Here is a 26,854-nt window from a genome sequence, read left to right on the forward strand (position 1 = left end):
GATTTCTTTACTCCACCCCGACAAGGGGATTAGTGCTGAAATCGGTTTTGCTGGGTCAAATTTGGGGTACTGTGGACGCAATTAGATGGTATTGGCCTTCAGGAGCTGTCCCAGAGAGCTCCATTGTGATCGCTCTGGACAGCGCTCTCAACTCAGATGCACTGACCAGGTAGACAGGAAAAGGTCCGCAAACTTTTGAATTTCAATTTTCTGTTTGGCCAGTGTGGCAAGCTGCAGGCGACCATGCACAGCTCATCAGCACAGGCGACCATGATGGAGTCCCAGAATCGCAAACGAGCTCCAGCATGGACCGAACGGGAGGTACGGGATCCAATTGCTGTATGGGGAGAGGAATCCGTGTTATCAGAACTACGTTCCAGTTTTCGAAATGTCAAAACATTTGTGAAAATCTCCCAGGGCATGAAGGACAGAGGCCATAACAGGGACCTGAAGCAGTGCCGCATGAAACTTAAGGAGCTGAGGCAAGCCTACCAGAAAACCAGAGAGGCCAATGACTGCTCTGGGTCAGAGCCCCAAACGTGCTGCTTCTATGATGAGCTGCATGTCATTTTAGGGGGTTCAGCCACCACTACCCCCGCCGTGTTGTTGGCTCCTTCAATGGAGATGGAGGCAACACGGAAGCAGGTTTTGGGGACGAGGAAGACTGATGATGATGAGGTTGTAGATATCTCACAGCAAACAAGCGGAGAAACCGGTTTTTCCCCCAAAAGCCAGGAACTGTTTCTCACCCTGGCCCTGGAGCCAGCACCCCCCGAACCCACCCAAGGCTGCCTCCCGGACCCACCAGGCGGAGAAGGGACCTCTGGTGAGTGTACCTTTTAAAATAGTATACAAGGTTTAAAAGCCAGCATGTTTAATAATTAATTTGCCCTGGCATTCGTGGCTCTCCTGGATATACTCCCAAAGCCTTTGCAAAAGGTTTCTGGGGAGGGCAGCCTTATTCCATCCACCATAGTAGGATACTTTACCACTCCAGGCCAGTAGCATGTACTCGGGAATCATTGTAGAACAAAACATTGCAGTGTATGTTTGCTGCATTCAAACAACATCAGTTCTTTATCTCTCTTATTATCTTCAGGAGAGTGATATTCATGGTCACCTGATTGAAATAGGGTGCTTTCTTAAGGGACATTCAGAGGTGCCTGTTCCTGCTGGGCTGTTTGCCTATGGCTGAACAGAAATATTCCCTGCTGTTAGCCACGCAGTGCGGGGAGGCAAAATGCGACCTTGTAACGAAAGCACATGTGCTATGTATGTAATGTTACAGCAAGGTTTACCATGAAAGAGTGTACCCATTGTTCTATAAAATGGGTCTTTTCAAATACCACTGTCCCTTGTCTTTTCTTCACCAGCTGCATGTGTTTCAAGGATCACAGGATCTTCTTCTTCCGAGAGACTAGCGAAGATCAGAAGGCAAAAAAAACGCTCGCAATGAAACTTTGAGCTCATGCTGTCCTCCCACACTGAGAGCACAGACGAATGCATGGAGGCAGACAAATGTCAGAGTGCAGTAAAGCACAAAATGACCGGGAGGAGAGGTGGCGGCTGAAGAGAGTAAGTGGTGGGCTGAAGAAAGGGCTGAAGGTGAAAGGTGGCGGCAGCGTGATGAGAGGAGGCAGGATTCAATGCTGAGGCTGCTGGAGGATCAAACTAATATGCTCCAGTGCATGGTTGATCTGCAGGAAAGGCAGGAGCACAGACCGCCAACAGCCCCTGTGTAACCAAACCCGCCCTCCTCCCCAAGTTCTATAGCTTCCTCACCCAGATGCCCAAGAATGCAGTGGGGGGGGGGGTCCTCCGGCCATCCAGCCACTCCACCCCAGAGGATTGCCCAAGTAATAGAAGGCTGGCATTCAATACGTTTTTAATTTTTGAAGTGCTGTGTGGCCTTGTCCTTCCTTCCTTCACCACCCCATCCTGGGCTACCTTGGTAATTATCTCCCTATTTGGTGATGAATTAATAAAGAGTGCATGAATGTGAAGCAACGACTATTGCCTCTGCAACGGTGATCGAAGGGAGGTGGGGAGGGTGGGTTAGCTTACAGGGAAGTAGAGTGAACCAAGGGCGGGGGGTTTCATCAAGGAGAAAAACAGAACTTTCACACCGTAGCTGGTCAGTCATGAAACTGGTTTTCAAAGCTTCTCTGATACACACAGCACCCTCCTATGCTCTTCTAACCGCCCTGGTGTCTGGCTGTGCGTAACCAGCAGCCAGGCGATTTGCCTCAACCTCCCACCCCACCATCAACGTCTCCCCCTTACTCTCCACAGATATTGTGGAGCGCACAGCAAGCAGTAATACAGTGGGACTATTGGTGTTCGCTGAGGTCTACCGAGTCAGTAAACTGCACCAGCGCACTTTTAAACGTCCAAATGCACATTCTACCACCATTCTGCACTTGCTCAGCCTGTAGTGAACAGCTCCTGACTACTCTCCAGGCACCTATGTATGGCTTCATGAGCCATGGCATTAAGGGGTAGGCTCGGTCCCCAAGGATAACTATAGGCATTTCAACATCCCCAGCAGTTATTTTCTGGTCTGGGAAGAAAGTCCCTTCCTGCAGCTTTGAAACAGACCAGAGTTCCTGAGATGCTAGCGTCATGTACCTTTCCTGGCCATCCCATGTTGATGTTGGTGAAACGTCCCTTGTGATCCACCAGTACTTGCAGCACTATTGAAAAGTGCCCCTTGCAGTTTAGGTACTCGCTGGCTTGGTGCTCCGGTGCCAGATAGGAATATGGGTTCCGTCTATGGCCCCACCACAGTTAGGGAATCCCAACTGCAGCAAAGCCATCCACTCTGACCTACACATTTCCCAGGTCACTACCCTTGGTATCAGCAGAGATTTGATGCGTTGGCTACTTGCATCACAGCAGCCCCCACAGTAGACTTGCCCACTCCAAATTGATTCCCGACTGACCGGTACCTGTCTGGCATTGCAAGCTTCCACAGGGCTATTGCCACTCGCTTCTCAACTCTGAGGGCTGCTCTCATCTTGGTATTCTTGCGCCTCAGGGCAGGGGAAAGCAAGTCACAAAGTTCCATGAAAGTGACCTTATGCTGCGAAAGTTTCGCAGCCACTGGGAATCGTCCCAGACCTGCAAACCCTATGCGTTCTCACCAGTCTGTGCTTGTTTCCCGGGGCCCAGAATCAGCGTTTCCACCGCATGAGCCTGCCCCATTAGCACCATGATGCCCACATTGCCAGGGCCCATGCTTTGAGAGAAGTCTGTGTCCATGTCCTCATCACTCTCGTCACTGCGCAGACGTGCTTACTCGTCCAGTTTCGCTTTGTCAGGTTCTGGTGCTGCACGTACTGCTGGATAATGCGTGTGGTGTTTCATGTGCTCCTAATTGCCAAAGTGATCTGAGCAGACTCCATGCTTGCCGTGGTATGGTGTCTGCACAGAAAAAAGGCGCGGAACAATTGTCTGCTCTTGCCCTGATGGAGGGAGGGGGGGGGGACTGACAACATGGCTTACAGGGAATTAAAATCAACAAAGGGGGTGGCTTTGCAAGAAACTAAATGGCTGTCTCAAGGATAGAACTCAAAACTGGGTTTAGCAGGCTGTTGATTTCACAGAGGGGAGGGAGGGAGCGAGGAGAAAATGAATACAAACACAAATCTGATCTATTTCTTGTTTTGAGCCACTTCATCTATCTTTATACATCTTGCTGGCAGCAGACTGTGCAGTACGACCAACTAACCATAGTCACCTCCATGGGTGCTCGGCAGAAGACTGTGCAGTATGACTACTGGCCATCGTCTTCTGCTAGCTGCAGATTAAAAGAGACAGTGCACTGCCGGTAGGACTCAATCACCATGAGACAAAACAAGGGAAATGACCTGGCTGAGTCACTCCCATGGTTTGCCCAGGCGCCCAATTAAAAGAGAACTCAGGACTACGTTGACGACTGCTACCAGTCATACTGCACTGTCTGCTGCCAAAAGGCAATAAACTGCTGCTATGTAGCAATGCAGTACCACGTCCGCCAGCACCCAGGAGACATACGGTGACAGTTAGCTGAGCGGACTCCACGCTTGCTGCGGTATGGCATCTGCACAGGTAACTCAAGAAAAAAAGGCCGCAAAATAATTGTCTGCCCTTGCTTTTATGGAGGGAGGGAGGGAACGGGGGCCTGACGATACGTACCCAGAACCACCTGCGACAATGTTTTAGCCTCATCAGGCACTGGGATTTCTACCCAGAATTCAAATGGGAGGTGGAGACTGCGGGAACTGTGGGATAGCTACCCACAGTGCAAAGCTCCGGAAGTCGACGGTTGCCTCCGTCTGTGGCCACAGTCCACCAACTACATGCACTTAGAGCATTTGTGTGGGGGGGACACACTCAACTGTATAAAAACGCTTTCTACAAAACCGACTTCTATAATTCGACCCTAATTTTGTAGTGTAGACATACCCTGAGAGTCTGAGAAGAAAAAGATAGCATCTATGTGTTCCATTAGTGCTACTGGCTTTAATTGGGCAACATTACAAAACAGAAGGAGTCTGAACACCATATGAGTTAAAAAGCCAAGTACACAAATGATGAAATATGCACTATCTTTTAAACTAATCTGGACCTTCAATTTCTAGTTCTAAAAGCTTTCAACATTTTTCATGCCATCAGAAGACCTATTAGTTATTTTCTTACATAGCCCAGGGAATTACATTGTCAGAAGTTTCCATTTTGTCACATCTCTACACATTTGAAGTCAGCTTTGAGTCAATGGGAAGAATTTTAAAATTTTATTTTATTTTTTGGTCATATATGTTCTCTTGAAAGGGACTATTTCTTCCTCTACACTTCGATAGGCACAGATTTAAATAATGAGCTATTTAAAAACTGTTTATATTCAGGGGGGCAAAGAAACTAGTTGCTACGCCCAATACTGCAGCTGCCCTTGCATACATGTGAGCTCTGATAAGCTACGTTTTTTAGTTTGACAAAGTAAACAAGGATATCCCTGTCAGCCCAACTCTTCTTAGCAAGAGAGCCAGATTCATCAGATTCAGACTGTGGAAATGCAACGGTTGAAAAGTTCTCCATCTTCAGTGCATTCTTATGCTAGCCTCTGTTTCTAAGAGGGAAACCAGGACAATCAGAACAGTGTGTGTATGTGCGTGCGTGCACCTAAATATTAATATTCCCCACAAAATAAGCCCATTCAGGACAGTGCAGAGACCCAACTTTTTGCAAAAACATGTAGTGTTTTCACTAATGAAGCGTTTCCCTTACTGAGAGCTGCCCTTTGGTCTCCAAAGTCCATAGCCAAGGGACCCCAGTTATTTTTGGGGAAAAACTAGAAGTACAAAGAAGAAGAGTCTCTACTTCATTTTTAAAAATAAGTAAATTTTAGCTCTCCTTTGAGAAGATTGATTTATATTAGCCTTGAAAACATAAAAACCAAGTAAACCAATCACTAAGGTTGAGAGAAATATAGCAGCTAGTCTGTAGGATGGGGACATAAAGAGACACACACACACACACAAGTAAAAGTAAATTTGTTAAATTTGAGTGTCCCCGAAAGTGTCATCTCACTATTCCTCCCCAAAATCCTCAGGCCAGCCCTGTGCCTAGTACTGTGATCATGGCAAACAGACTCCCTTTATTGGAAGGGCTTGCAAGCATCTCCAAGATGCTCCGGCAAGCTTGCATTTACTACTTTGGGCATACATGGAAAGGGTTGGAATAATGTGGCAAAGCTCAAAGCAGGTGTCAAGGGTTAAAACAAAGAACGCCATAAACATATCCTCCATAGACAAGTGCAACAACAAGCAACGATGAAGCAGCTCACTGAAGAGCCTCTGAGAAGCCCATCTGTCAAGTCTCACTCAAATAGTGCTTTTATCTGTTGTATAGCCCTCTTTTGGTTTGCCTTAAGTTTAACTGAAGCTCATAATAAGTGATTGAGTTCTCCATGAGCACAACTCAGCTCTTCAGAGATGCTGTTATTAACCTGTGCACTTTACTCTTATGGATCTTCCTTACAGGGAAGACAGCTCACTGTAATATTTACTAAGGTTTATTTTAAACCTGTACCTTTAACACAGATGCTAATATTTTAACCATTTTTTAAAGTCCAAGATTATACAGCAGGCCATTTAACCCCAAAAAGTCTAGAAGGAGGCTGGTGACACTTTGATAATGTTCTAGCCTAATATTCAAACTGATCTACAGAAGTTCAGAAACATGCACAAGACTGGAAAAGAACATGGTCACTGTGCGTTGTATAGGACTGAGGGGGAGATGATCTGCCCACAGAACAGAATAACTAGAGAACCATACCTTTTACAAATGGAACTAGATTGGCAATGTTCCAGAGAAGTGCATGACTAGTGGAAGTGTTGCTGAGAATGACTGAGGTATGTTTCCAAAAGCTGAGTGCAGAAGCTTGCAGAATGCATGTCCTGTGTCCCACTAGCCTGGCTCTGGTCCTTGTCTTTCCAACCAACTTAAGAAAACTATCCAATTTAAATACATACATCTGAACTGCTTCAATAGAAATATTCAAGAGTGATACAAGTGGGGCAAAGCGAAGACAAATTCTAAAGACCCGTTTCTGAAATTGGCAGTAAGGAACTACACAGTGTGGTGTTTTATTTTTTAAATACATAACTGAAGAGCTGAATTTGAACAAAACCTTTAAAAAACAACCACATATATACACACATTTGAACTTGCATCACTGGTATCTAGTTTTAGTTTTGTAAAATGAGTCTGAGATTCAATATAATATTATTATTCAATAATAATTCAATATAAGATTCCTTTATAATTGGGATTAGTTTCAGGAAAGACTCAACAGCCAAGGAAACTACAAGAGATCTTGCTAAAGACTCTTGCAAAGCTCCACAAAGCACTGATTGTTCAGTCTTTGGCAAACAGTTCATGCATCAGGTGACTCAATACATTCAGAACAGTGCCTTCAATTAAAAAAAAAAATGCAAAATAGTACGGGGGGTTACACCTTTGGTGCCAGTATCTAATATTTTAGCTTCAACACTATTAGTCTTATCAATGGACCAAGGAGATATCAACAATTTCAGTTTAAAACACAAAATTTCCCAATACTGACTAGGAACTGCTTTTCTTACACACCAGTATTTTGTTCTAGATGACATGAGAGTGTCCAAAAGTTATGAGAGCATGGTATTCTGTATATTGCAGTGAAAGAGAAAATTTTGAGATAGAAGGTTAGCACATTTTTATTCCCCATTCAGTTCCTCTTTTGGAGGAAAGTGAGATTTGAGAGTCCCAGAAATCTCTTTCCAAATCCTTTATATAATTAGAAGCATATCTACAGCAATTTTACTTCTAGTAATTAGCTGTCTGGATGACTATTAGAGACACTTTTTAAATCTGGCAATATAAAAAAAAACATACAAAATACTTAAGAACTAAGCAAATGTTTTAGAACAATTTTATGAAAGGCTTTTTATTTGCAAGGTGTATTTACATATTCCATAAAATCCCATCACCTCCTGCAGTGTACAGTGCAGCTCCTTCTCAGCAGGAAGATATTAAAATCAACCACCACAGCATTTTGTAAGCTCACTTCAACCAGAAGGTTGACTGAGGGGGGAGGGAAGGAGAGAGGAGGAGTAGAAGTCACAGAAGAAATAAGTTCTGATCGCAAGTGCGTGGTCAGGAAAGATATACAACTAATATGGGATGCTTGGCCAACTAAGGGTTCAAAATCCCCAAACACAGAAGTATTGAGAATTTAAAAGAGACCCCTTTCAAAATCTGTTTTTCCAAACTAAGTTTTTTATTTAGTATATGGGAAAGGTCAGACTTGAACCAAGACCTTGCTGTCATTCCATAGTCTTCTGTTATTGGGTAAGCTACATAGTGAATACATAATTAGGGCTGGGTAAACAACTAATCACAAGAACCAGACCTTTTTGAAGGACTGGAAGTGTTGATTAGACTCTCCATCCTCCCTTCGCCCTCGGTAACCCCAAAAAACCAACATTTGTCTTGACAATATGAGCGTAGTGCTGCTTTTTCCTACCATCCCTATGGCCTCACCTAGCAAGCCCCCCACTTACTCATTAGATGCACATCACATGGACCCATCACTTCTGACAGGCTCAAGATGGGGGTGAGATTTGAATATTTGTAATATTGTGTCAATTCTTCACACGATTTTCAGCTGACTGAACAGCAGATTTCACTAATCCTGCTGCTGAAGTAGCCCACAACTAGCTCAGAATACTCCCGCTGTTCTGGCACGGTCCTTAGCCACACCTTTCAAACGCTCCTCACTTGCAGAATACTTCTCATTTAGAAGTGCTCTTCTGTTTTTCCTCCTTGTAACCACATTTGCCAAGGAGCCATTCCAACAGTGCAACTGCAAACTGCTCCACCAACTAGCAACATACTCATGTTGGATCCTCCGCAAGACATACAAAAGTGGCAGGAAGAGTGAAGAAAAGATGTGGAAGAGAGGAAGCAGCTAGGCAAGAGGAGACTATGAAAAGGAAAGTCCATAACTTAAATAATGCATTAGGGGGAGGGTGGGTGCTTCATTTTGTGAGTTTCAATGTTACAAAACGTTAAAAGGGGATGGGTTGGTCTTGGAAAAAAAATCACCAAAAAAAAAAACGTATTATGTAATTCATGGAGAGTCCCAAAGTCATGGCGAAGGCACAACCCAATTCCATATTTGAGTAACTGTATTTGATTACATGAATAAGTTAATGCTTGGGATATGAATTAGAAACTCTTTCCAGGAGAGGCCAATAGTGTCACAGCAACAGGAACAGTAGACAAATTGGCTTGCTACTAATAAATATTTTAGAGTTTTCTTTCAGTTTTGCTCTAGAATAGGAGACCACCCTATTTCCCATTTAAAATCCAAGATTAGAAGCTTCAGTGACTGAACTCTTCTCTTCAGAGTTCAAATAGAGAAAGAAACTAGCTTATTTTAATTATGTATTTTACTATTTTAGCAGATCTCGTAAGCTAGAGTTGAAAGGTTGCTTTTTAAACTTAACTCCACAGAAAAACTAATCATGTTAAGGATTATTAAAATAAAAAAAGGACTATAATTACCCAACTCTCAACCTTTAAAACCATAATTTATAAGACTCAGAACAAATAGAATCTTTTATTACTAGAGGAAAAGTTACAAGACTCAGATAACATTTTTACTTTTGGCCAAGATGAAGACCCACTAAAGTGCGAGTTAAACCCCGTAAAGTTTTAGATGACGATGTCCCCAAATTATTAGGTTTTTTGTAGCATTTCAATTCCCTATGTAAAAGGTTACCTGGGAGATATGGTGATGGAGGACTCCATTCTCCGCAGCTGGGATGCTTGAATATCCAGCAGTTGGAGTACAATTGTTGGCCAGTGCATTGATCTGATAAGCAACACTGGCAAGAGACTGGGTTGTGTATGCTTGGTCTCTTCTAATGCTTTCCTTTTATCAGGAGCCTGAAAAACAACAAACAAGATATCATTTTTGTAAGGCCAGAAGAAAGGAGTACAAAACATTACTTTTAGAATATCATTCACCCAAAGGCCTGATTGAATAACTGCTCTGACTGCACAATCAAGTCTAGATCAAGCAAGAACTCACATGAAGAGGGGGAAAAAAAAACACACACACACCAAGACACTAAAAACATATGATGGTTTTGTTTAAGTAAAGATGGTCTATGCTAGAAGTAAAAAGAAAAGGAGTACCGGTGGCACCTTAGAGACTAACAAATTTATTAGAGCACAAGCTTTCGTGAGCTACAGCTCACTTCATCGGATGCACCGATGCATCCGATGAAGTGAGCTGTAGCTCACGAAAGCTTATGCTCTAATAAATTTATAGTCTCTAAGGTGCCACCGGTACTCCTTTTCTTTTTGCGAATACAGACTAACACGGCTGCTACTCTGAAACCTATGCTAAGAAGTGATTCTCTAATTTGAGAACACTACTACTATCAATTGTCTGGAGCAAGCTTTTGTAACCCGCCTATCCTTCCAGAGAGAAGCTTCCAATTCCCCTGACAAGTGAAATCCAGCTTCTCTCTTCACAGTACCCAAGCCAATTAAAAAAGGGAAAAGTATTTTTCCCACAGTTGGGTGTCCCCCAGTGCACAAAATTTCTTACTATGAAGCCAACTCTACAGCTGTGTTGGCTGCTTATCCCACAGTGGGGGAGAAGAGCGCACAGAGAGAGAGAGTCAGGAAGACATGCATACATAAGGCTCCTGCATCCAAGAGCCTTTGTGAAATTATTCCTGTTCCAATGAGGATTTGATAACATCCTTCCGCCAGGGGAGCAGTCCCAAACTAAGACAAGAGTCTTACATTTGTGGAGTGGCTGGACGGTCTAAACATGGGTGGGCAAAGCACGGCCATGGCCAGCATGTCAGACATAATCCAGCCCTCTAGTTCCCACCAGGGAGCAGGGTTGGCACTTGCCCCGCTCCTGCACTCCAGCCTAAGGAGTGGGGTCAGGGCTTGCCCCACTCTGCACAGCTCCCAGAAGCAGCAGCATGTCCTCCTTCTGGCTCCTACATGAACTGCAACCAATGGGAGTGCAGGGGTGGCACCTGCGGACCAGGCAACACATCCCCACCGAGCTGCACCTCCGCATAGGAGCTGGGGGGAGGAGGGGGGCGGGGAAGGGACATGCCGCTGCTTCCAGGAGCTGCTTGAGATAAGTGCCAACCAGAGCCTGCCCCCCCCTAACCTCCCCAACCCCAACTCCCTGCCCCAGCCCTGACCTTCCTCCCTCCGAACCCCTTGGTCCCAGCCTGGAGCACCCTCCTGCACCGCAAAAAACGTTTGCCCACCCCGGTCTAAAACAATAGAAGATCTCCCTCAGACTTCACCCTGCAAGGAAACTAGTATCAAGTATCCCAGTGGTCATTGCAGTTACATTTTGCTGCTTCTCCCTCCCCATGACAACCCTCACCTGATACCTGTGGTAACATATGCCCCTCCACTACCACCCACTTTAACCCTCACTTCCCAAACTCACATCATCTTCCCGGGAGGGGGGGGAGGGGAAGAGAGAAGACAGACAACACAAGCACAATGATGCACTTGGTGACATTTGCCTTTTCAAGTGTGTTTGGATACAAGCAATATGAGAAGCAGAGATGTGAATATTCCCTACACCACGCCTCAATAGGGTGTGAGGTTCAAAACTAAACTGAGATTAGCCCCCCATTCTCCTTTCAGAGCAGCAATTCATACCTACCCGGTCCCTCCCAAAAGGAGGAATTTTCTACTAACAAAGTGAAATGTGCAGGGAAGGAATGAAGTCTCATCAGAAGAATGACCTACTGTGAATGCAGTTCTTATAATTTTATTGATTTATAGATCACCTAATCACAACAGCTACACTTGGTTTGGGGAAAGGTTTCTATTCTAAACCCTTCCTTTCAATTCTGGATTCTTCTCTCTTCCTCCCTCCCCCCCCCCCCCCCGTTTGTTTTTTCTTTAAAAAGTTGAAAATAAAGGAGAGAAGAAAAAACTATTCCTTGCAGTAGTCAATTTAAATTAGCATAGCCAAAAATCAAGGAATCTGAGTTCAGTTTGCACTCCACTTCAGCCCTGCATTTTCTGATTTTCAGCTTGCTTAAGTATCACTCTTAAACCTTGCATCATTAACCTCTTTTGCCTCTACATTTGTTTAATATTCAGGGCAATGACACTATTTAAGGATGGTGTCAGAGTCAGAGAAGTCAACCCTTTTTACTTTAAAAGTTACTTTTCTAGCAATGGTCTAAATAGGAAGCATTAGCAGTGACTGGCGCCATGCTAACCTCCATGAAAGGGGCAGGGAGGAATTAAAGAAAAAAAGACTGAAGTAGAGGACACTCTGCAACATGCAGCAAAAAGAATGAAGTCTAATCAAAATGGTTAATGGTAGAGTAGATCACCATTACCATAGCATGTTTTGGCAGAAGCCAAGGGATCCAAGAAATTTTCAAAATACCACCAAAAGTCTTAACTAAAAACAATGCTATTGGTCAACCATCAGGGATACTGAATGTGTTCTATGTTTGAACCAGAGTTGCTACCACAGGTTCAACTCCACTGGTGATGGCAAAATTGGCAATAGACAGGTTACCATTATTTTAAACCACTGCGCTATCTATACATGTTATCAGCAGGGTTAAACACAGTAGTTAAAAAGCTAACAGGTTCTCAACGTTTCTGCCAACGGTGGAGTGGCAGCCACAGTGATAAATTTCAAAGGACAGGTTTAATGTAGTAGAAACAGCCAGGATGAATCCAGTCAGCACAACTTGCACCTCAATGGTTGCAAGTATGGCCTCATCCAGTAGTCCTTACCTAAACAAGACACTTATTGAGGAATTGTGTGCGACTATGGACAGGAGAGTCAGGCAATAAGAACATGATACAAAGACAACATTTGCAGTAACTAGATGAGATTGAGTGCTGTCAAATGATGGAAAAAAGGCAAAAATCTTTTATCTCTGGCAATTTCAGCAGCAACTGGAGTCATTTGACAAAATGTCTGATTTTCAGTTGTTCAGACAGACATTTAGTCATTTGAACAAAAAAAAAAAAAAAAAAAGATTATACAAAACAGTTGAGGAAGATATGTAGCAACAAGGGTCAGTTACCCCAACCGAATTAGGTTAGTACAATTCTCAAAAGCTTCACTCATAAAACACAGGGAAATTTCTCTTTGTCTTTCTGTTATTGTTTGGGTTAAAGCTAATGTGACATTTAGGCTTGTGCATTACACAACTGGGAGCTAGTTGTATAAGTCTCTTAATACAGATTCAAAACAGATATGCCTGCTAGGGTTTTTGGAGTAGAGGCAAGGAGGGTCAGATTTGTTTTCTGTTCCAAAACATTATAATTGAGTTAAACCAGCACTTTTTTGTAGCTTTGTCATTGCACCAACACCGATACTTACAGCATTTTTCAGAGGACTTCCACCTATATTAATGCCTTGTAATTCCCCTATGTGGTAGGAAGTATTATCCCAATTTTACAGGGGGTGACATGGATGCAAAGGCCAACTTGCCCAAGTTCACACACTGAAATCAGAGTGGTAACAGAGCTCTGGTCTTCTAGAACCATTGCTCTATCAGTCCTCTCCTTGAGCAGATGCTCCAATACCAGGCAGTGCTGTTTTCAATTTAAAACATGTCCCACTTCCCCTTTAAAAGAGTGCAATACACATTTTTTTTTTCAAAAGAATAGCTTTTGAATAAGAGCCAAATCCTGGTTCCATTAAGTTCAATATGAAAATTCCCACGGATTTCAATAGAATCAAGATTTGATCCAATGGCCTCCTGCAAACCATTAGATAGGAACAATTGATCAGATGATTTTCAACCCCTTGAACCAGTTCAGGGCAGATTTGGCAAACAAAGATATTTTATAGCTTCAGTAGAGGTTCACTGCAAGTCATCAAGAATGATTTTTAAACACATTATGAATGTAATATTACTAATATCCAGAAAAACAAGTGGGAAGAAGGGAGTCACTTCTTTGTAGTCAATATTAAACTTCAAACAGATCAATGCTTCTCCAGTTGTACTAGAGCTGATTTTTTTCCCCAATCTGAAAAGCTGAAGCTTTCATTGAATTGTCTAATTTCAGACATCTGCCCCTCCCCCCCAAAAAACAAAACCACACCACACTAACATTTTCAGTAAACGTTTCCCCAAAAGAGCATCCCATTTTAAAACCGGCTTTGACCTGTACATCTGCTGTAACTTTAACTGCTGCCTGACTAAAGTGGAATGACAACTTGACTCTGCTTCTGCAGAAATTGAGTATGAAGTTTTAAGAGGTTGTGAAAAAAAAATATATTTAAGCCAGTGTGCAGCTTAGATTCTGTACTACTTCATGGGATGGTTTTTGGCAAGACCTGCGAAGTTCCCTGAATCACTTTCAGATTTGTAGTGATGTTACCACATTATGATGTTTTCCACAATGAACTCCACCCAAATCATTGCCAACAGTAGGAGATGGGGAGGTCACCGAATTGCTCCAACTCAGCCACCCACTTCAGGGACACATAATAAAGGATCTGTCCCATTTATTCACTCTCCCTTATGCACACAGAGCTGAGAGGACGAACTATTCTTCTGTGGATTACCATCTATATGCAGACATCTTTCCATAGGAATGTCTCTACAGAATTCTAACCATCTCCTTTCCCACTTTCTCCATTTCATTGGATTCTCACCATCTTCCCAGCTACTCCAGCTCACAACCTTGAGACAATTTTAGGCATGCATCCTTTACTGTCCAACCTTTCTCCCAATCCTGCCAGGTGACCCTCTACAGCAGAGGTCTCAAACTCAAATGACCATGAGGGCCACATGAAGACTAGTGCATTGGCCCAAGGGCCGCCTCACTGTCAGACACTCCCTCGCTGCCCCCAGCCCCAGCCCCACTCCACCCCTCCATGAGGCCCTGCCCCGCCTCTTCCCACCCCTTCCCCAAAGTCCCCACCCAACTCCGCCCCCTCTCTGCCCCCAGGAGGTGCAGAGTACGGCAGGGGGCTCAGGGCAGGGAGTTGGGGTGCAGGAGGGGTTTGGTGTACAGGCTCCGGCCCAGCACCGCCTTACCTAGAGTGGCTCTGGGATGGCAGCGGCGTGCACCGGGGCCAGAGCAGGCTCCTTGACTGCCTGCCCTGGCCCTGCTCCGCTCCAGGAAGTGGCTGGAACCAGGTCCCTGCAGGGACAGAGGGCTCCGTGTTGTTCTCGCTTCGAGATACCTCCCCCAAAGCTCCCATTGGCCACAGTTACCCATTCCCAGCCAATGGGAGCTGCCGGGGGCAGTGCCTGGAAGCAAGAGCAACACACAGAGCCCTCTGCTGCGCCCCCTCCCTGCCCCCAGGGACATGGTTTAGCACCATGGGGGGGGGGGGCGCGAACCCACGGCTGGATTTGGCCTGCAGGCTGTAGTTTGCCCACCTCTGGCCTGGAGCTAGGCAGAGGGACATGCTAGGGAGGGGACGCGCGCGCACGTGCAGGGAGCTTGGCGAGCCACACAAAAGAACCACATGTTTGAGACCCCAGCTCTACAGCATTTCAGAAATGCATTCATTCACTTTTACTGCAAAAACACTAGTGCATGCTGTGACTGGTTCGACACCTCTTCTGGGACGCCACTTGATGTACTGGGATTTCACTGAGCCTCTCCTGCTCAACCAGCCTGGGTTCCCTCTCCCTGCTTTGCTGAACTAGGCTCTCAGGCTTCTTCCAGCGTGCACGCACACACACTCCACTGCAGCCACAAACTGAAGTCAGCTCTGTGTGAGAGGACTCCCCCAGTACTCACGTGCACACCCCTTTTGGGAGATAAGCCCAAAATACTGTCTTGTGCTGTACAGATTTTTCTGTACAGTGCAAGCTCATAAAAATCCACTCCCTTCCTCAATGTTGAGATATTTGTATGACTCCCCTCCCCCCGTAGAAGTTACATAAACTGGGCTTAATAAACAAAACACATTTTAACTATAAAAAGGCAGATTTTAAGTGGTTCAAAGGATAGCAAACAGAACAAAGCAGATTACTAAGCAAATGAACAAAACACGCAAACTAAGCTTGACACTAGATAGGTAGGATACAAATTAGCAAATTCTCAGCCCCAGCGATAAACAGGCTGGCAGATCTTAAGGCACAAGTTGCCTTGGTTTTCCCAGGTTTTCATACACAGGCTAAAGATCTTAGCCTGGGACTATCACTTCTCTCAGTTCAGTCTTTGTTCCTCAGTTTGTTTTCAGGTGTATTGTTGTGGGGGAGAGTCAAGCCATCTCATGTCAGTGTCTCTTTTATATCTCCCCCCCCCCACTTACTAGAAAGCTTTTTTGCTGTGACCTGGGTCAAACAGTTCCCATTGTATAGAGCTATCTGAGAGGTTTCTATTGCACACAGTTCCTGGGGTAATCCTTACGCTTGTGTGCATTTCTTCAATAAGCCACTAACATTATTTGGCCTCGTCCAGCATAGCATATTTGAAATACAAAGACATGGTCAATAATCCCAGCTTCAGATACAAAAATGATACATGCATAAAAATTGGATAAATACATTCAGTAAATTATAACCTTTGATATAAATTATAACCAATGATATCTTACAAGACCCATCTTGCATAAAGTACATCTCCGTTATGTCTCATCCACATCATAACCATATTTCCATGAAGCATATGGGGTGTAATGTCACACATGCCTTCACTATCTTCACTCAAGACCCAGTCTCACTTCTTCCCATTTCAGTTCATTCAATATGCTGCCTGTTTCCTTATGAACAAAGCTTAGAGGCTTCTGGCTGTTGCCACATCAACTGTCTACCATAAATAAGGAATGACTAAATAAATAGAGGTACCACTTGCAGCAAGAGGAAGCACTCCCCCAAGAACAGTTGATTTAATTTTGCTGAAGTGAGAAACTCAGCAGGATGCAATAAGTGTGGCAGCATTGGAAAGAAATAGTTGGCTCATATTAGATAGTTTAAAGACAGTGGGGATTTTGCCTCCCCATCCTTCACTGTGTACTCTTCCGTATTTTTCATCTTTATCTGTTGGAGTGTATGCAACCTCAAAGAAAAAGTAACTACCACACAGGTCAACCGCTTATGGCAATGTTACATCAGTTGACCAATCACTAAGTTATACAGAAGAAAGGAGTACTTGTGGCACACAAGTTATACAGAGACATTACTCAGTGCCCAGTAACTTGCCAGTTGTTTAGCATTTTAAATCAAGAGCCCAGACCCCCTTTACATTCTGATTTACAGGAATGCTGTAGATTTATATGCAGTTTATATGGTTTTGCTGCAGTTCCCACAATGTGCCAAATTTGTATTTGCCGAAAGAAAATGCAAAGGCATTTTTTTAGCTTTGTGGACAGCTTTAGAAAGCTGCCTGCTTTGCATCAACCAGTAAAAGCAATTAGATTAATCACATGTAAAACTGACCTTAAGTAATCTGTCTCATCACATAGTCCTACTTTGCATAGTACTACTTAGCTGCAACCTCTGGTCTAACAGGAACAAAGAATGGCCAATATACAAGATTTTATGCAATTTTACTCACTTTTATTCACTTCCCTCTATTACTTACCCTTTTGGGAAAGTTACAGGATGTATTTCCTGGTAACCAGAAACGTCTATGCCTAAACTCTCTACCATTTTCTTTTTACTTCAACATTATCTTCAATAAATTATACTTCCTAGTAAGTGAGATGATCAGATCAACGCTTCAGAGTCTTCCACCGCACCCCTTTCTGATTCGTTTGTTCACTCTAGATTATGGGCCAAAATTCTGGTCCCACTGAAGTCACAAGAGATTTTGCCAATGAACTCAAGAGAGCCAAGATTTGGATCTAAGTTTTTGACAGCAAAAGGCTTCCTTCAGAAAGGCCAATTAGTATGGCATAAATTGGTGGCCTGACAGGACCAAAAAAGGAAGTCCCAACCTAACTTCAATAGTTAGGTCAAAGCTGGACTTTGACATTTTGATAGCCTCACCTGCCTTCTCAGGGTCATAGATCCTGGTCCCACATACAAATAGAAGCAATGATACAAGGACTAAAGAGAAGATAAGCAAGAGGAAGGAGAGAGGAGGAGCAAGAAGAAGGGAACACTGAATTGGTGCTAGAACCTGTTAATATGGTAGCCGGTGTTAAGATATTTTGAAAGACTCACTAAAAATTAAAAAAAAAGGGGGGGAGGGGGCTCACTTGTAGTTTACATTGCCATTTCTATTGGAATGGGATACACTTGCAATGTCAGTTCAATGGGAAAGAGGTATATTCAGGCAATTGGCCTGGAGACACCTACCCATCAATACTGAACCCTGACATCTACAAGGGGGCAATCCCACATGGCACAGAAAACAAATAGCTTCCCCACCCAAGAAATGAACACACTGGCTCTTTATGCAGCCTCCAATAACACTGAACTTCTTACAATGTAGCACTCTCATGTCTCCATAATGAGCTTGAAAGGTCCATCAAATCCCTGCTTCATATCCCTGATCAGGCTTTTAAGAACTTGAAAGGCTGGACTACAATTTAAGGATTATTCTTTGATTCTGATTGTGTGGCAACAGGCCTTGGCATTTCTGAGCTTTCCTCAGCTTATGTTCAGCTTGGTCTAAGCATTCTGTCTCTGAGCTGCAGTAATATGTCTCAGAGGTTTAATTATCCCACTCACTAGATAATGTTTACCTACTATGAGCCAAAAGTCTAATTTGCACTGAGCATTAAGAATGATAAATCCAGAGGTCCTTTTAAATAAATATTGAGGCTCTACCTATTGAATTAGGTATGCGGACAGTGGATAACTGCTTGTTTTTATTCATAATTCATGAAGCTCTTTTAAAGCACTTTGCGTACAGGTTGCTCTGTGGTCATCATATTTTGCTGCTGCTGCCAGTAAGTCATTTTAGTATCACCTCAATCACAAAAAATGGAAAGAAAGTCAGGTCAGCAGTCACAAGTCTCTATGCACCAAAGGAAACTTTCTAGCAGCTATCTAAGTGGAAGCTGCTCAAAGGGATTTGAACACCATAATAAAAAAATGCTTCCCAGACAGGATAGGGTATTCCTCCCCTTCATAGATAAAAAAGTATTGTATACAGACTTAAGAGGATGCAAGTATAAAAGCAGAGTAAGGGCAAAAGAATTATCCACAGAACTGGATAAGACTAATTTTAATTTAGAAATAGAGGTTGTTTACAGTTGTACTGTATTTATACAGAGAAGGTGGGAACAAGGAGTCAGGAAGGAAACCGGTGTGTCAGATCTTCCTGGAAAGTGTTTACTAATGTACTTATATAGGAATCACATTGAGAAATTTCTGCTAGTTTTACACATGCACTGCATCACAGGCTGGGCCAAAATAGGTGTTTGTTTTTTGTTTGTTTGTTTTTTTAAGAAAGAGCCCCCAGGTCAGATTCTGAAATCCACATTCAGGTACCTAAGTACAAGACCTAATCATCAACAGTCCTAAGCAGACAGCTGCTCTCAAGTGCTCAGTGCTTTTGAACAATCAGGAGATGCATTTAGGTACCCTAAAAATGGCTTTAGGAATAACCTTATTCATCCACTTTCTCTTTTTTTATAAAATGCTATTTTATACTAAAATGTCCCATCAAGCATAATGTAGACAATAGTCCAGATGGCCACCAGTGTCATTATAGCCACTATTTAGCTAGACCTTCTTCAAAACAAGGTTAGATCACATGGCAGTGAAATTCCAATGACTGCCTGGTGCAGCCTATTCTAGCTCTTCCCCCATTACTACCATCAGTGCATCTGAGAGTCAGTGGTAGAACTGGTTGGAAGTAAGTGTGTGGGGTTTTTTTTTGGGGAGGTGGGGGGGGGACAGGGAGGAAAGATGATCCTAGTGTAGACACAGCAAACCAGCTTCTCTATACTAAAAGGATATAAACACTTGCATTCCAAAGCAATAGACAAATCTTTAATTGTGACTTGAAATTTATAAATAGAAAGACTTAACATAAACTTGTACAAATTCAGCAATGTGATTTAGGAGTTCCGCAATAGAGTATTTTATAGTAGAAAAGTTCAAGTATTTTATTAAAGTGCTCTCTCCTCAAAAGATAGCTGTCATTTTGCTACACTTTCTGCCCATCTTAAGAGGTAAGCAAGAGAACAGGGATTTTTGAAAGCTTCAGACACTAATTAATTGACATTGTTAAGTAAGCCATTAATAGAAGTATGTAACTACACTTGTATAGTATGTTTTTTATCAGTATCCTCTCTCCAGGGGACTAATATCCTGCCCTTGCAGGGGAATGCGGAGAAAAGGGGGAAGAGAATGGACTTTATGATCTAATATAGTGATAACCAACTGGTCAATCATGATCGACTAGTCAATCCAAGAGGATCTCCCAATCAATCGCAATTTCTGATGGTGCAGTGTGTCTGCTGCTAAGGCAGACTCCCTGCCTACCCCGGCCCTACACCGCTCCTGGAAGCGGCCAGCGCATCCCCCGCAGGTAGGGGTCTCCCTCCATGCACTTCTCCTGCCTACAAGCACCACCTGTGCAGTTCCCGTTGGCCACGAGAGCTGTGTGGGCAGTGCTTGCAGAAAGGAGCCATTCACAGAACCACGTGCCCTCCACCCCCTGGAAGGGTGCATTGGCTCCTTCTGGGAGCAATGTGGGACTGGGGTAGGCAGGGAGTCTGCCTTAGCTTGCTGCACCCACCAGGAGCTGCCAGAGGTAAGTGCTGCCTGGTAGGAGGACTGCACCCCAACCCTGAACCCCCTCCTACACCCCAGACTTCAGCCCCCCTCCTGGAACCAGCACCCCATACCCTGTCCTGCACCCCAACACTCTGGTGCAGGAGGGAGCTCTAGGCTGAGGCACCCTCACGCCCTGCCCCAGGCTCAGCCCAGAGCCCCCTCCCACACTGCAACCCCTCGGCCCCAGCCAGAGCCCACACCCCCTCCCGAATCCCAACCCTTTGCCCCCAGCCCAGTGAGAGTGAGAGAGAGTGGGGGAGAGCGAATGACATGGAAGAGAAGGGGGGTAAGAATGGTGTGAGCAGGGCAGATCCTGGGTTGCCCTTGGATTCAAAAGGTTGGAGACCACTGATCTAATATATCCGTCCCACTAGATACCATAGTAAGGTCTGAAATGCAGTTACAAGAGCTGTAAAGCACTGAAATAACTGTTTTATTTCAAAAAAATGGTGGGGTGGGGGGGCTAAAAGCCATTCTAGAACAATCCTAAAACCCAGGGCATTAAGATATGTTTTCTTGTTGACTGACAAAACAAATACACTCTTCAAAAAAGGTAAGAGAAGTAGGTGTCCAGATACCAAACGGGGTGGGGAGAGCAGGAAAAACTTCCCAAAGTCAGTAAAACAGAACAGTCAATATCACTACACCACTGAACTTCCTTCCAACTCCCAAGAGACGCTGGCATGAAATAGCTACTGCTTCAATACTGCAGATTGAATTTCTTTAAGATAAAAGGTGTGTTACTCATATACACACACACACTACAAAAAAAAAAAAAAGATAGCACCCGAGTCTTCTCCCTCCATGTAAATAACTTGCATACCACAGCTAATGTTGACTCAGTGCATCCGACTACGTTTCCCCGTGGTGTGTACCACAAAGCACTCGGAGACTCACACAGTCACAATCACATTGGAGCCCAGATGCAAGATTCCAACACATTTTTCTTCAGAAAGAAAAGTTAACATTTGGTCAGTCATTCCCTGGGGGGGGGGAGGGAGGGGCAAGAGAAACCCAACACCCCCTCCAAAAAAATTAAAAAAAACCTTAAAAAGAACAGTAATATTTGTAAATATTAAGAGGCCCAGGCATGGATCAGAACCCTGTTGTGCTTGGTGCTGTACAAATAAAGAACAAAAAAATCCCTGCAGTCCGCTGCTGCAAAGAGTTTACAATCTAATTATAAAACTAGACAACAGCTGGACAGACAGACCAAAGGGATACCACAAGGAAACAGGCAAGCTACTTTCAGTCAGCATAACAAGCTCTGGTCTCAGCACACCAGCAGCCTGAAGTTTTTTGTACGCATACCAGCAAAGAATGTGCAGGTTTTATGGAGGGCTTTCAAGGAGGATAAGGAGTTAGTTTTGCGGATGTTTATGGGGAGCTTCTCCCAGGCATGAGGAGAAGTTAACAAGTATGCAACAGAGGCTGGCCCAGGACCAAAGGGAGATGACCCTCAATACTGAAGGAGAGATATAGCCACCCTATTTCCCAAAATAAAAACAGGCTGACCGCTCAAGCCCCATCACACAGCCCAGCGCCTCAAGTCATCGATTCCCCCCCCCCCGCAAATGTTCTTCTGCACCCCTTAGGAGGGCACACTCCACTTTTTTTTGTGCAAAGCTAGGCATTTGTTCTGAATTGTTCTGGCCAACTGATGATCAGTTTGAGAAGGGGACTCTCCCAGGGCTTGAGAAGGGGACTCTCCCAGCCAAAACTGAACGTATGGTCACCCTAATGAGAGATGATAGGTAGGGCACAGCTCACGAAGGGCCTTGAAAGGGAAGACAAATAACTTATCAAACCTAAGATAGAGAAGAGGAGCCAGTGAAGGGATGCAAAGAGGGGTTCTATGGTCCAAGCAACAGTCTAGAAGAATGATCTTTGCAGCAACATTCTGAATAGATAGGAGTGGGCTAAGACAGCATGTGTCAAATACAGAGAGAAGAACATTATAGTAATCAAGATGTGAGATGACAAGAGCCTGGATCACAGTTTTAGCTATCTGGATGGATAGGAAAGTCCATATATCTTAGCAATGTCACAGAGAACAAAATCGGCAAGACTTGGATGTAGCCTGGATACGAGGACCTAGAGAAAGGTCCAAGTTGAAGAGAACACTCAGGTTATGGGCCTGAGCAACAGGTAGAATGGTGGCGTTATCCACAATGATCAGGAAAGAAGGTAGTACGGAGGGGCAGGAATTAAGAGCTCTGTTTCAGACATGTGAGCTTGAGCTGATTGTTAGACATACTTAAGCAGAGGTCAGAGAGGGGCTGAGATTTTAGTTTGAACAGAAGGAGACAAGTCTAGAGTAGAGGTAGATTTTTGAATCATTTGCAGAGAGACAGTAGTTGAAATTGTGTTTGCAGATTAAGTTGCTCAGATGCAAGAGGCGCAGAGAGAGAGGGGAAAAAAGGGGACCAAGGACAGAGCCCTGGAGGGGCCTTAGGAGGATCTGCTGAAGGACATGTTGAAGTGATTGGAGAGGCAGTACGAGAACTGGGAGACGACAGTCACAGAAGGCAAAAGAGGACATGATTTCAAGAAGAGCATGGTTGACAGTCAAAGGCATCTTACAGGGTAAGGAGGATGAGGTTCAGAGATTTGGCTAGGATGAGGTCATTAGAGACTTTGGCAAAAGTTGTTTCAGTTGAATGCAAGGGATGAAAGCCAGATGGGAAGGTTAGGATGGAACTGAGTTCCAGATGGGGATTGTTAACAGTGCATTCAATGAACTTAGAATTGAAAGGAAGACAGGTACAGCCAATAGTTTACAAGATCAGTTTTCACACATGCCCCCCAAAAATCAATATACACACTAAATAACTGGTGAGAAATTAACCCCTCTTTTGGTCAGTATTTCCTCTGATCAGCGCTGAACCAGCTTTCTATGATCAGACTATTCTCCAACCTGTATGTGTTATATTTTCTCCTCTTGGTTGGAAGAACTGATCTGCACTCTTTTTATTAGCTGAGAAAGACCAAGCTTCTAACTGTTGCTAATAGTTTGGTGGTTTGTGCACGTTTTTAAACCAAGAGGTCTTTTTTCTTTGAAGGGAAAAAGTCTTTCAAAAATAAATTCCATGTTCCAATTTCTTTTATATATGGAATACTTGTACTCTTCAAAGCAGGCCTTCCTTTGTATTCACCTTTGTTTCACTTGGACCAGCTATGATCAAGGTACAAAACAGACTCAGACTTTAAGGTCAGAAGGGGACCATCATGTTCATCTAGTCTGAACCTCGTGCACATTGCATGCCATAGAACCCGCCCACTCCTGTAACAGACCCATAACCTCGCTGTAATTACTGAAGTCCTTAAATCATGGTTTAATGACTTCAAGTTACAGATAATACACCATTTACACTAGTTTAAACCTGCAAGTGACCCTGTGTCCCTGCTCAGAGGAAGGCGAAAAAACCCAGGGTCTCTGCCAATCTGACTGGGGTGAGAGGGAACATTCCTTCATGACCCCAAATAAGTCAAATCAGTTAGACTCTGAGCATGTAGACAAGATCCACCACCCAGATACCTGGGAAAGAATTCTCTGTAGTAATAGAGCCCTCCCCATCTAGTGTCCCATCACCGGCTGCTGGAGATACTTGTGCCGAGCAGTTGCAGATCGGCTACACGCCATTATAGGCAGTCTCATCATACCATCACCTCCAATAAAACTTATCAAGCTTAGTCTTGAAGCCAGTTAGGTTTTTTTTATCCCCACTGCTCCCCTTGGAAGGCTGCTCAAGAACTTCACTCCTCTGGTAGTTAGAAACCTTTGCCTAATTTCAAGCCTAAACTTGTTGATGGCCAGTTTATATCCATTTGTTCTTGTGTCCACATTAGCGCTTAATTCCTCTCTCTCTCCCTGGTATTTATCCCTCTGATGTATTTAGAGAGAGCAATCCTATCTGCCTCAGCTGTCTTTTGGTTTAGGCTAAAGAAGCCAAGGTCTTTTGAGTCTCCTCTCATAAGGTAAGCTTTCCATTCCTGACCATCCTAGTAACCTTTCTCTATGCCTGTTCCACTTTTGAATTCATCTTCCTTAAACATAAAAGAGACCAGAATTGCACAATATTCCAGATGAGGTTTCTCCAGCACTTTGTATAATGGTACTAATACTTCACCTTCTCTACCAGAAATACTTTGCCTGATGAATCCTAGGACTACATTAGCCTTTTTCACGGCCTGCACCACATGGTTGATCACAGGATGACTGAGTCATCACACAACCAGGTCTTTTCCCCTCCCCTGCACTTCAACTGATACTTTCCCAGCTTATAGCAAAAATTCTTGGTTTTAGCCCATCTTTGCACTATTAAATTTCATTCCCATTTCTATTACTCCAGTTTACAAGGTCATTCAGCTCTTCTTGTACGATATTCCGATCCTCCTCTATATTGGAGATACTTTCCAACTTTGTGTTGACCACAAATTGTTAGCACACTCCCACTTTTTGTCCCACGGTCAGTAATAAAAAAAGTTAAATAAAATTGGTCCCCACTACTGATCCTTGAGGAACTTCACCAATAACCTCCCTCCAGCCTGACAGTTCACCTTTCAGAATGGCTCATTGTAGTCTCCCCTTTAACCAGTTCCTTATCCACCTTTCAATTTCATATTAACCCTCACCTTCTCCAATTTCACTTAGAGTTTCCCATGTGGAACAGTATCAAAAGCCTTACTGAAATCCAGTAGATTAATCTACTGCATTCCTTTGTCTTAAAAAAAAAAAAATCATTTCTTCGAGAAGACAGGTTGGTCTGGCACAATCTACCTTTTGTAAAACCATGTTGTATTTTATAATTACTGTTTAGCTCTATGTCCTTAACTACTTTTAAAATTTGTTTCCAGGCCTTTGTGTACAATTAGTTTAGTCTCAACAGGCCTGTAGTTTCCCTGATATCCCGCCCCCTTCTTAAAATAGGAACTATATTAGCAATTAGTCATAGGGTAAGATCCCTTAGTTTACAGATTCATTAAAAATCCTTACTATTTGGCTTGCAATCTTTTGCCAGTTGCTTTAATATTCTTGGATGGAGATTATCAAGGCTCCTTGATTTATCCCATTGAGCTGTTTGAGTTTGACTTTCACCTCAGATGTGGTAATTTCAACCTCCAGATCCTCATTCCCATTATCCCTCTGCCACTACCCCAAAGCTTTTCCTTAGCCTCATTAAAAACTGAGGCAAAGTATTGGTTTAGGCATTGAGCCATGCCTAAATTGACACCACATCTTCAGTGCTTAGTGGTCCCACTACTTCTTTCCTTGTTTTCTTCTTATTTATATGGCTTTTACTATTGGTTTTAATTTTAATTTAAATTTAATTTTAATTTATGGTTCCTTTGCAAGGTCCAACCTTGTTTAGCTCTTAGCCATTTTCACTTATCCACACACTTTTGACCTTTCAAAAGTTATTTCCCTTGCTGATCCATCTCATCATCCCATTCCTTGTAGGCTGTTTTCTCTTAATCATCTATTTGAGATGCTTGCTCATCCAGCCTGGCCTGCAACCCCTCCTTACAAAAAATTTCCCCTTGCTTGGGATAAAGGCTTCAGATAGTTTTCTGCAACTTTGACTTAAGTAATTCCAAGCTTCCTCCACATTCAGATTCTTGAGTTCCTCAGTCCAATCCACTTCCCTAACTAATTCCCTTAATTTTTTAAAGTTAGTCCTTTTGAAATTAAGGATTCTAGTTGCAGACCTGTTTTTGTTTACCCTTCCATTTAGTTTAAACTGAATTAGCTCATCACTCAAACCAAGGCTGTCCTCTACAACCAGTTCCTCTAGGAAGTCCTCACTACTCACCAATACCAAATCTCAAATGGTATCACCTCTCGGTTCAAAATACAGTGTTTACATCTATGTATACAAATAGTTCTGCCACAGATCTTAATGGGATTACAATGTAGAGCAAAATTTGGCATATTGATGTTCAGGAAACCATCTTACTCTTCTTTAAAGAGTTCAATAGATACTTTGATCTCTACTGCAAGTCACCTTTTTAAAGAAGTGGTTCCATTGTAATCCAGGCTGTTTGAATTACAACAGCAACCTGATATACTCGATGGGAAAGTGACACTGACAGATTGAGACAGTGAGGAAGCAATGCCAGCTACTCTGTTAATGTCATCTTCTGCTCAGTACAGCAAATGGTGCTCATGTTGGCTCTGGAATAAATTTCTCCCCATATTAATATTTTTATATTATAGAGATAGCATGTAGCACAATTTCTAGTTGTGCCTTCCTGCCAACCCCAGTCAAATGAGAATATGTCAAAGAAACAATACACACTGGCACAATAAAATTCTTGATATTTTGGTTACTGGGATCTGTGTATAGATTGAAGTGTAAAAAAAAATGTATCACAATAGTAACTGGGCAAGTATGATTATTCTACCAACAAACATGGGTACCCTTTCAACTCAGAGCAATGACCGTGTTGATTTCTGCACTCATCACATTGCCCATATGCCCAGGGCAGCCTTCCTTTTCCACTGTGCTAAATGTGTCACTTCCCCTTCAATTCCTACCTCAAATCTCACCACTCATGTCAATTCTAATCACCATTCCTATTCATTCCTGCCTTAT

At 43.4% G+C, this 26,854-nt stretch overlaps 1 protein-coding gene across 1 annotated transcript in view; it reads right to left on the reverse strand.

Moving 5' to 3' along the window:
- ABI1 (abl interactor 1) overlaps positions 1 to 26,854 on the reverse strand; it is a 129,967-nt gene that overhangs the window by 81,646 nt on the left and 21,467 nt on the right. Inside the window, 4 exon segments of the mRNA XM_038388337.2 lie at positions 9,305 to 9,318; positions 9,321 to 9,375; positions 9,377 to 9,435; positions 9,438 to 9,471. Of these exon segments, the coding sequence (XP_038244265.1) occupies positions 9,305 to 9,318; positions 9,321 to 9,375; positions 9,377 to 9,435; positions 9,438 to 9,471 (162 nt within the window).

The sequence above is a fragment of the Dermochelys coriacea genome, chromosome 2 (assembly GCF_009764565.3).
Source record: "Dermochelys coriacea isolate rDerCor1 chromosome 2, rDerCor1.pri.v4, whole genome shotgun sequence".
NCBI lineage: Eukaryota > Metazoa > Chordata > Testudines > Dermochelyidae > Dermochelys > Dermochelys coriacea.